Source organism: Tupaia chinensis, unplaced genomic scaffold (assembly GCF_000334495.1).
Source record: "Tupaia chinensis unplaced genomic scaffold, TupChi_1.0 Scaffold000014_1, whole genome shotgun sequence".
Taxonomy (NCBI): domain Eukaryota; kingdom Metazoa; phylum Chordata; class Mammalia; order Scandentia; family Tupaiidae; genus Tupaia; species Tupaia belangeri.
This window is the reverse complement of record NW_006159444.1, coordinates 4,594,144-4,605,930: the sequence shown is the minus strand read 5'-3', so window position 1 is coordinate 4,605,930 and position 11,787 is coordinate 4,594,144. Positions and strand designations below refer to the sequence as shown.

Genomic DNA, 11,787 nt, shown 5'->3' with positions numbered 1-11,787 from the left:
GAGGAAGAGAGAATGTCCTAGCAGAAGCCCAGAAGGTAAAGGAGAGTGTAACAGAGTTAGTGAGAGCAAGAGAGTGAGGGAGATTGACCTGAGATCTCTTACACATGGGGATGTCCATGTAGTTTTGCCCCCCCTTCCCCCCAGCTTTTCTACCACCAGATCTCCCCACACGAAATCCTCCCAATTATTCAGCAAAATTCTGAAGCTCTGATTTGCCCACAATGCTTTAAAACTGGACAATGACATGCAGATCGGTTTTCTTTTGTTTTCTCCCACCTTTGGGATTTGGAACAGCTTCCAGAGTTGCAAAAACCTGCTATGTTGCAAAAATATTCTGGGGACTCTTACTGCCTGCTCCCTGGTCCTGGGCTGCTGAGCACAGAGCTGTAGCATTGGAGGGTGGCAGAGACCACTCTGAGATATGGACGTTGCCAGCTGCCCTATTAGAGTGCCTCTTGCAGCAGTTGCCAGAGCACACAAAGCATTCTGGGAATTTGCAGTTCTGTCATTTCCCTCAAACAGCTCCTTAGAAGGCAACAGGCAGTGAACATGGATCACGCTTAGCCACAAAAGTCCAAAAGGATGATAGCTGCTGTTGTCAATTACTGGTGCTTCCACGGGGCTGTATTTTTATAAGTATATTTGCATGGCTAGGAAGCATCTGCTGACAAGGATGAGATGATAAGCTGTAGTGGTGCCAAAACAGGACTGGAAAAACAGTCTCATTCTGAGAACGGCCTGCATCCTGAGAGTCCATGTTAAGAAATTTCTCTCTCCACAGGCGATGTCTGCTCTTAAAACATTAACATGTGAAAGGAAACAAGACTCGGAACCCCTATCACACAACACTGTCATGCACATAACAGGTTCTCAATAAATGCGTGCTGGATGGAGACACCAAGATATGCACATACACTGAGGAGGACAGAGGACTGGCAGCCCAAGGGAAAATTTTACTCCCTGGAGTGTGAGTGCCAAGTGTTTTACCTCAACTGGCAAGAGCATTGTGCAATGCTGGCCCTCAGGACTACTGAAGCTCTAGCACCATGTGCTGGAATGCTGCTCACCCAATAAGAGAGGCAATGCAAAAGTGTCACCTTCCAAGGCACATCCAAGCTGTTTGATCCTCTGTTCCGTGGTTTCTTTGAACAAGAAAGGTCTTATTGGTGAATGAGGCCGGCATCCTGGGTGGTAACAGGAAAGGAAATTGGTTAAAAGTGCATTATCCAAGTTGGACGAGCTCAGCTCTGTGGCCTGGGTGGGTTCCCAGCATATCCTGCCAGCGGTGGGGCTCTTGGAGATGGGAGGCTAGAATGTGGGTAATGACATTGTGGGTGGATGGGGAGCTGCAGAGCCAATGGAGTGCTGGGCCCAGGCTGCCCAACCCTAACCCCAACCCAGCAGTGCACACCTCCTTGTCATCTGCTACGTCCAGGCCAGCTCTGTGGCCACTGGGCATGCACCCATTTCTCTGGTGAACGCATTTTTTCTCTATCAACAGGAATCAGCAGCTGCTTTCTGATCCTACTGTCTGTGCCTGTCTTACTCATTTCATCCTCTGTTTGGCTTTGGATCAATACACCCCATGGGGTACCCAAAGCTGCATTATTCTGGTTAAGTGCATGTACAGCAAGATTATGACCATTCTGGTTTTGTGCTGATTAATCACTGGGTGTGTGAGTGCTGCAGATCCTCCTTGTCGGGGTGGAGTGTCAACTTTCTGGCCCAGGACACTGACAGTTGTGAACTTGAAGCGCTTTCTTCGCTATCTTTTTCCCTTGAGTCATTCTCATTTTTGATCAAACTGCCATAGACAGAAAAACTCTAAACCCTAGCCATGTACATTCTGGGTTGTTACAACTCTGCTTACTATGAGAGCCCCTATATAGGCATTTTTTTTTCTATTTCCAATCCACTGGCTGCTATGTCAACATACCTGACCACCATCTTACCAGTATGAAATCAGGACACTGATAAACTTGGGAGCCTTTAACTTGAAGGTGCCAATGAGGATGACAGGAAGGGTGGAGATGGTCCAGGCTCAATAGAGTAAAAAAAAAAAGAAAGAAAGAAAGAAAGAAATGCTAAACATACATAATCTGGAAGGCAAATACTGTCCAGTGCTTCCTGTAAGACTCTCTATGATTAGGCAGGATGAAGTTTATCTCTGGAGGGTCTACATGATAGAAAATCTGTCCTTGTGTCCCAAGACAAACCTACTCCACCCCACCCTCCTCTGCTCTTAGTACTTCTCACCTCACAGTCATACACCTTCATCCAGTCCTCATGCTGAACTCACAGCTTTCTGTAATAGCCAAGACTCTTACAGCTTCAAGTGACAGAAGCTCGACTCACACAACCTTGAGAAAAGGGGAATTTGTTCATTCATGTGTTAGGAAGAATGTTATTAAGATGAAAGGTCAAAGGAAAAGATCATAAGAACTAGGATCTTGTGACTGGCATGGAAATCTCTCTTTCTCTCTCCCTTCCTTTTTTCTTTCTCTTCTAACACTTTACTACCACCACTGCATGTATATTTTCTAAGGTTTTTCATTTCTTTTTTCCAACAGGGTAATTAGGCAGGATGGAGCTTATTTCTGGAGGGAAGGGAGATGGGAGGCACCCCAACATGGTCTTCATGTAATCATACACTCCTGTCTCAGTCCATCCTGTCACAGGCATGTATGAGCATAGTCTACTCAGTGAGGCCCCAGGACGTGAACCCAGGACCTTTGCATATGGGTCCAGTTGCTTAACTGCTGTGCCACCTCCTGGCCTCTACTCTGTTTGTTCTTGTAGTGCTCATTTCTGCACATAGGAGTTCTGTGTGCTTGAAAGAGGGCCATTAAGGGCCCATATTCCTGTCCTCCCAGCTTAGCAATCCTAGAGGAAAGAATTCTTTCTCACAACAGCCTCCAGGTATAATTGTAGAGAAAGGCTCTGGTTGTTTAGCTCAAGACTAACGCTGTCCAAAAAGAAAAGACCATGATGGTCTCAGTTTTGATGCTGAGTCAACCCATGGCCCAGAGAGCAGGATCTAATACCAGAAGAAGTCAACGGAGGAAATGTCTACTCTGCTATGAAACCAGAAATTTTTCCAAGGCTTTCCTTACCCACTCATACCATAAGCCACTCAGCTGAGGCTAGAAAGTATGCTGGCCCCAAACCTGCCCTAAAACACAGAAGTAAATAAAATCTTACCTGGTAAACTTTCTTTCTGATCACTTGGCCAATCGCTCAGCAATCTCACTGTGAGTCTCACTAGGAGGTTCACAAGCCTCCTGAGAGTCTCCATATATCATTGTCAGATGGTGTGAGCAGGTGAGTTGGGTCTGAACTCTGCTGCGTGCTATCTGAGCCAGCTGAGCAGGTAGGTCCATGAGTGCTTCTGCCCTTTACTTTTTTTTTTTTTTTTTGAGAGATTTTCACTGTAGGGTGCGTGCGCTCGCCAGACAGACAGAGAGAGACAGAAAGCGAGAAATCACCCCCGATGGTCACGCCGCAATCCCTTCTCCTCCATTCTCCTCTCAGGATCTTGGGCACGCACGCACACGCGCCCGGCGTGAGTTTTAAGCCACCGGGTCCGGGACACGAACTGCGGTCGACTACGTGGGAGTCCAGCAACATAGCCATTATGCTAACTGCTGGTTCCCTGCCCTTTGCTTTTTTGATGTGAAAGGGAACCACAGTGGCTCCTTCCCAGGGTGGTCATTAGCATTAATGGTCAGATTGTGTTGGATCAGACCTACCTGAGGAGTGATGACCCACTCCTGGGGATCTTGGCCCATGCATAGGAAGCCACAGAGATTTCTCGGTACTCACAGCCATGCATACTCATTGGGGATTTGCATACACAGCTGCTTGCTCCAGATGGGTACAGAACAATGCAGTGCTGCTGTGCAGGTGAAGGGCCCTGGCTCATTATTATGCTCCAGGACCACTCCCAGCCTCTCAGACCTCATCTTCTTGCATTTCTCTCTCTCTCTCTGCACATTCAGGGGTGTATACATTTCTGTCCAGCACCCTGAAGTCTCTGGAAGAGAAGGATCACATCCACCGAGTCCTGGACAAGATTACTGACACCTTGATCCACTTGATGGCCAAGGCGGGGCTGACCCTGCAGCAGCAGCACCGGCGCCTGGCCCAGCTTCTGCTCATCCTCTCCCATATTCGGCACATGAGGTGAGGTGGTCATAGATCCCCTGGAAATATTAAAAGCACGCTCTAGACCTGTGTGACAGCTGGTCCAGGAAGAGCTGATGCCTGGACAGGAATAGCACACTTGCAACAATTCCTGCACTTAATAAACCTAAGAGGGAGGACAGAAGAGGAAGCATCAGATCTGCCTGGGGCATGGGGCAGGAGGTATAGAAGGATTCATAGAGGAAATGCTGTTTCCACTTGAATTGAAGCATGTGCTTAGGGGGAAGTGAAGGAGGGGGAATGTGCAGATTAGAGGAGGAAGCAAATCAAGGGAAGTCTTCTGGAGGTCCTGGGCCCATACATGACCATCCTGCATCCTACCTTCTCTGCTTACACTTGGAAATCCTAAATGAGAATCTCTCGGGCAGGTGCATCATGGAGAGTCAGTGTTAACTCCCACATATCTCTCAAAGTCCTTCTCCCCCACCACCACTGTGCTGTTACTCTGGTCCAAACCACCATTAGTTACAGTTGGATTTCTGCACCATCTACCCAAACATGTCCCTCTGCCATTGACCCAGACCCTTTCTAATCCATTCTTCATGAAATAGCCAGAGTGATCATTCTAAGACTAAAGCTCTGTCCCATCATTTCCCTGTTTGAAAGCCTTATATGACTTCCCATTGCTTTCAGATTAAAGTATATATCCTTTTGTTTTGTTTACATTACTCCTTATGATTCAACCCCTACTTAGTTTACATGACTTCCTCATAGTCTCAGCTCCTGCCATAGTAAACTGTCCTGTGAGTCATCTAGGAGGCTCCTTAGGCAGCTCTGTTTCTCAACTCAGCTCATGTGAAGGGCAGCTGATCAAGGCTTGGCACAGATGGGAGACTGCTTTAAGTTGCAACCCTGCAGGTCAGCCAAGACACATACCTCTGTTCTGTGTGTCTCTTGTCTCTTATCCTCCTTGCACCCACATGTGGGCCAAGACATATTTTCATAGTGATGGCAGAGGCACAAGAAAGCAAGCTCATTTGGACAAGTACATTTTAATCTTTTGGTTAAGTCAAATCTGCTAGTATTCCATTAGCCAAGCAAGTTACAGGGTAGAGCTCAAAGTCAAGGACCATGGGCACATGGCAAGGGGAGAAAATGTTTCTGAATGGTAAGGTAACCCACCATAGCTTAGATATCATACCTTGCATGAAACATATCTGACCCTTAGAGCCAGTTCAACTTCACCCCGTTTTTCCTTATCCTTACTTTCTATGTTACTATCTTCCTGCCTTGTTAGACCATAAAAGCTATAAGGCAGTGATCACCACTTGTCTTGCTTACTTTGTATGCCCCGTACCACTGGGGATAGTGCTGGAAACACAGTAAGTACTCAATAAATATTTTCTATGGGATCCAAGGAAGGACATAAGTAGAGGGAACAGAACCTTTCTATGCCAAAAATGATATTGGCCTCATGTCTACTCTAAATAGCCATGCAGTTTGACTGGCCAAAGCTGTAGTGGATGCTACTCTCATAAACAGAGCTTGTCCTGCAGGGATGAGATGAGTGTGGTGAATTCCTTATTGTTGACTCAAGAAAGACCATGCAATGAGGTGAAGCGATGATGCAAGAGAGATACGAGGTACCCAGGGTGTTGAAACCTGTTGACTTTGGGTTTACACCAGGACTCTAGGAATGAAAAAGCTTCCTTCTGGGAACCAGCAGTTAGAGTAATGGCTATGTCGCTGGATTCCCACGTAGTTGACCGCGGTTTGCGTCCCAGACCCGGTGGCTTAAAACTCACGCCGGGCGATGTGCGTGCGTGCCCAAGATCCCGAGAGGAGAATGGAGAAGGGATTGCGGTGTGACCATCCCCCCTGGGGGGTGATTTCTCGCTTTCTGTCTCTCTGTCTCTCTCTGTCTGTCTGGCGAGTGCACGTGCCCTATAGCGAAAATCTCTCCCCCCAAAAAAAGATTCCTTCTGTCGCTAGCTATGAAATAAGAGCCAAGATATCTGAAGGGCATTAATTTAGATGGTTTTTTAAAAAATTAACCATTGTACAGTTTTACAGTTTGCAATATGATTTTTTTCCTTTTCCCTGGCATGCATGAGGTGTCATTTTTAAGGTATCTTCAAAACTTGAGACTCTGTGATTAAATGACAAGATGTTTGACCTACCCCCCCTTTCCGGAGATGACCTTTGCAAATTGTTAGCTTCTTGAACAACTAACAATAGATGTATCTTTTATATGTATCTTTTATACATATATACATTTCCCACAGTGCCATCTATGGAGATTTACATATAGTATGTGCACACAGAACAAATGACCCATGGCAGTTTTTTCCCTTCCCCATCAATGTGAAATTCACAAGTGAAAGATTCTCCTTGGAAATTGGAAGAAAATGATTCCAATCTCTGATCTCAGGATTCCCCCAGGAAACCCCGTGTAGCCGAGGAAATGCTCACATTTGCCAGGTAGAGTAGTAACTGCATTCAGAGTAAACACTGGCAATCCTTTCCTGTCTTTCTCTTTCAATGAGTATCACAGAGAGGGAAGCAGGGAAAGAATCAGGATAATAGATCCTCTGCCTGGTTTCCTGGCTGAGGGAAACTTTACCCTTGACACAAACATACTAGCTTTTACTCTGAGCTAGGAATTTCAGTGATGTCGTAGAAACTATGGATTGCAGATGAATGTTTGTATTGGTTGGGAGGAATTGCTGGATTTTCAGGTCTGCTAACTGCTTGTCACCGTCAGCAAGCCTAATTAGTTAATACTAAGTATCTTTGCACTATGCACACAACCCTGGCTGGTTTTACTGGCAGCTTAAGGCAGAAGGCAGCCTCAGTGAGGAGCGTGGTGGAGTTTCTGCTGAAATTGTGGCAAGGGCTGGACAGAGGCTGTGCTCTATGGGGAACCTTGAGAATGCGTTATTTTTTTTTTTTTATTCCTCTCTCCCTTTCTCTATCATACACAAACATACATACAAAATAGTGTCTTGGTGCCTCACGACAGCCAATCGAAATCACAGAACTCTTGTTTTGAGAAGCTTGGCTCCAGCCATATGTTGTTACTCAGAAAATTTAACACCAGATTGCATCTGACTATAAATGTGACTCATTAGATTGCCCAAGGAAGACAGTGGCAAACCCAGGGAACATTTGACTTTCTAAGTTAAAAACCAAAATGGAATGAAGTAACACCTTAGTGTGAGGTTGTGTTGTAGGTCTCCAGAGCTCTGATGCTGTGTGTTCATGGCATGTCTCCAACTTGTGTGGATTTTTGCCCAATTGAAGATGCAGATATTTTCTAAAACATTCTCATTCCCCTACTATTTGGAATACAGATTTCATTCATTCTTTCTTTTTCTTTCTTTCCTTTTCTCCCTTCCTTCCTTCCTTCCTTCCTTCCTTCCTTCCTTCCTTCCTTCCTTCCTTTTACTTTCTCTCTCTCTCTTTCTTTCTTTCTTGAGAGGTTTTTGTCTTAAGGTGCATGTGCTCAAGAGAGAGACAGAGAGTGACAGAGAAGTAGAAAGGAAGAAATAACCCCCCAAGGGAGTTGACCATGCCACAGTCCCTTCTCCTCTATTCTCCTCTCAGGATTAGGGGCACACATGCACGTGTGCCCAGTGAGTTTCAAGGCACTGGGTCCAAGACTCAAACTACTGTCAACTGTATGGCAATCCAGCGACATAACCATCTGCTTGTCCCTACAGATGTCTTTTAAAAGAAATTTCAAGGTAGGCAATAGTTGGTGTGATGGACAAAGAGCAGGGTTGTGACCAGGAGGGGGACAAAGAAGAGTGGAAAAAGGGCCCTACAACAGGGCCCCAAATTCTGAGCCCTGTTCTAAGCCTATGGTAGAGGACAGCATAGGCAAGTCTCTGTCTCTCCTGGACCTTGCACTGTGTATGTGTGTGCGTGTGTGTTTTGTGTGAGTGTCTGTGTTTTCTGCATGTGTGTTTGGTTGGGGTTGGTGAAAATTAGCACAAATAAATAGGAAATAATCAGGTTGTGGTAAGTGTGATAAGGAAACTAGAATAATGTGAAATAAAGCAGCTGAAGCTGCAGGGGCTTGAGTCTACCGCCATTGAGGGAGCAGGAGGCCTTCTAGAAGAGGTGGCATGGGAAAATGCATTCCAGGAACAGGGAATAGCAAGTACAGATCCCCTAAGTCTGGGAGAAACTGAGTTTCTTTAAGGAGCAACACAAGACCCATCGTGGCTAAAGAGAGTGAGTCAAGGGAGGGAGGCTGGGTGGACGGGCCCTAAGAGGTAAAAACAGCTGTCCAGCTGAGTCTTGTAGAACATGGAAGGGTGTTGAGATTTTATTCAGAGTTCAGTGGGAAGCCATTCTAGAGGTTTAAGCAAGCGAGCTCTGGGAACTAGTTTATACTTGTACTTGGCTGTATTCCTCATGCTCTTTTTTTAGGTATATTAGCAACAGAGGGATTAGGATCTCAATGGAGACTTTTAAAGAGGTCATCTGCATAGCAAATACTTGGAAGTGGCTGCACAGAGTGTGCGTTTGTGAGAGTGGGCCTGCCCATGTAGGTGAGAAATGCAAACCACGCAGAGATGAGTCCGAGATGGGGTACCTGAAAGCCCTCAGCCTTCACAGCTGCCTTCCTAAGATGATTCTCTAAACAGGAAGCAAAACTGCTTCCACATGACTCTGGAGTTTTTTTCTCCTATTTCCCCTTCCTAGGAATGTCAGCCATCCCAGAGCTCAGGCTGTGTCTAACACAGTCCCCTGTGTGTCTTCCTACCCACAGTAACAAAGGCATGGAGCATCTGTACAACATGAAGTGCAAGAACGTGGTGCCCCTCTATGACCTGCTGCTGGAGATGCTGGATGCTCACCGCCTGCACACCCCAGCTGGCCGTGCAGGGGTGCCCATGGAGGAGATGAACCAGAGCCAGCTGACCACCACGGGCTCCACTTCGTCGCATTCCTTGCAAACATATTACATCACCGGGGAGGCCGAGAGTTTCCCCACCACACTCTGAGAGCTCCCCAGTGCCCCCAAGGCTCTGAGAATCCCTGCAGCATTTTACCCACATTACGCATCACGTTAGCAGAATTCTGTCTCCTGCATACACTCCAGCATGCATCCGTCACCAGTGGCTTTCGAATATGAGTGGCCATTCATTTGCTTGCTCAGTTCTTAGTGGCACATCTTCTGTTGGGAACAGTCAAAGGGATTTCAGGGCTAAATCTCTGTAACAGCCCTCCTTTTCCCTTTGCTTCCAGGATTCCTGTAGCATAGGGATTCCTGTAGCTCCTCATGACTGAACTCAGTCTGTGAGCTGGAGCCCAAATGACTCTGTGCATTTAAGCTATTTGTTGAGATCAAGGCAGGAAGAGTAGACATTTCAGCTTTGATAAGCACTTTTCAATGGCTCTAAGAATAAGCCACAGGGAAGAATTTAAAGTGGCTCCTTTAATTGCTTGGGGAAAGCCAAGGCAAGGGTTCATTTAGCATCCTCTTGTATTCCTATAGTCACAGATGATTTTATTAAAGTGATACCTTAAAGGTATCACTTTGTTGCATGGGTATAGCAGGGTTTTCAGTGGTCATCTGTTTGCTTTTCCTGTAGGAATACAAGATGAACACAAGAAGGGAAGTCCCCTAAATGTCAAGACTATGTAATTTTATAACTTGCACCTTCAGGCTTGCTGAAAATTCAACTGGTTTTCCAGAGCACTACTTATGAGTCATGGGTTCTAGTTAATTCTTATTCCCATGGGGCTATGGAAAACAGCAAGTTGATTTCAGTCAAGTCACTTTCCTAAATATCAATCTCCCTCTACAAGGGATAAATTTTTGTTTATTTGTTTGTTTTGTTTTGTTGATTTTGCCATAGGGCTTGTGCATTCTCCAGAGAGAGAGAGAGAGAGAGAGAGAGGGTAAGTGGGAAATCACCCCCAGGGGGGGATGGTCATGCCACAATCACTTCTCCTCCATTTTCCCCTGGGGATTTGGGGCAAGTAGGCACATGTGCTCAGCATGATATCCAAGCCACTGGGTCCTGGACTTGAACTGTGATCAACTATGTGGGAGTCTAACACATTCGCCATCATGCCATCTGCCGGCCCCAGGGATAAGTTCTTTTTTGTTTATATATTCATTTTGTTAAAATTTTTTTTAAAAAAGCCTTTCCCCCCAGGACTTGCAGTAAAACTGACTCTGGGACCTGTTCTGGTGGGGTCTCCCATTTATCAACAGAGGGTCTACTTGGATCTTCCCAGTGTGTGGCTTACACAGAAGGGGAGTTATTCACATGTGATGCCCAGCTCTCTGCCCAAGGGCATTTGAAATGAGTGGTACCCTGCTGATACTGTTAGCCCTGAGGCTAAAGACTCAATGTGAATGCTCATTGTGGCTACTAGAGAATGAGAAGGAAAGGAGAGAGAAACTGGATAACACTGTGAGACACTGTCAGCCTTACTCAGGGTGGCCCTGCCACAAGCTGCAGCTCCCCGGGGAGGGCTCCTTGAAGGCTGCCCATGGCACTGTGGGGCTGCCTGGGGGTCTGTGGGGTAGTCTGCCTCTTCTTCACTTCTGGTCACAGGCAGCAGCAGTGGCCAGCCACAGTGGCCTGCTGTGTCCCTCCAGTAGGCTCAGTACTCTGAGGCAGGGAGGAGGGCAGGGATTGGAGCACTCACTGCTCAGGCTGCCTGAAGCCTGACCAGACCACACATGGCCTTGGTTGTTTAGAGCTCATCTAAAAGTCAGGATTCGGCCTTGAGAAGAAGATTCCCCTCCCAGAGCTTGTTTCATTAACCTTCATAAGCCAGGAGAACAAGACAAGAACCGGACCACAGGAATCCTTTGACCTATACACTAAAAGAGAAAGGCTCATCCCAGCCCAGGGCAGCCTTCCCTGGGCTTTTGCTTCCCTAGTTCAATTATGGGTTATTTCCTTTTCTTAACTAAAAAGAAAGTCTGGTTTCCTCTGGTGACCTCATTGTGATCCGAACCCCTTTGAGGTGATGTATTAGTCACCACCCTATTTGCAAAAGTGAATTTCATTGATTTCTCATTGCCCACTTACATAGTCACCAAAGGACTAGGAAACTGGGAGGGCCAAAAGAGTTGTTTTGTTTTTTCTTTTTATATATATATGTGCAGTAAATTTGGGGACAATATGGTGTACCTGCGTTAAGAATATGTTTAAGAACATAAATCTTTTGTTGTTATTTGTTTAAGAAGCACCTTATAAAGTATAATATATTTTTTTTGAAATTGCATTGCTTGTTTTTCAGACAATTGAATGTAGTAATTCTGTTCTGAATTTAATTTGACTGGGTTAACACACAAACCAAGGAAAATATTTACTTTTGTTTCTTTTTTGGTATACTTTTCAAGCTACTTTGTCATGTATGCAGTCATTAATGCCTAAAGCCTAGTGATTATTCATTTAAATGAAGATCACATTTCATATCAACTTTTGTATCCACAGTAGACAAAATAGCACTAATCCAGATGCCTATTGTTGGATATAGAAAGATAGACAATCTTATGTAGCAAAGATTATGCCTGAAAAGGAAAATTATTCAGGGCAGCTAATTTTGCTTTTACCAAAATATCAGTAGTAATATTTTTGGACAGTAGCTAATGGGTCAGTGGGTTCT

At 45.6% G+C, this 11,787-nt stretch overlaps 1 protein-coding gene across 3 annotated transcripts in view; it reads left to right on the top strand.

Annotated features, from left to right (window-relative positions):
• The window catches only part of ESR1 (estrogen receptor 1), a 307,128-nt gene extending 297,094 nt beyond the window's left edge, over positions 1 to 10,034 (top strand). For 2 of the 3 annotated variants that reach the window (XM_006140006.2, XM_014585919.2), the window contains exons 8-9: positions 3,999 to 4,182; positions 8,924 to 10,034. In XM_006140006.2, the coding sequence (XP_006140068.1) occupies positions 3,999 to 4,182; positions 8,924 to 9,158 (419 nt within the window). In that variant the 3' untranslated portion in view covers positions 9,159 to 10,034. 3 annotated transcript variants of the gene reach the window in all.
• The last annotated feature ends 1,753 nt before the right edge of the window (positions 10,035 to 11,787 follow it).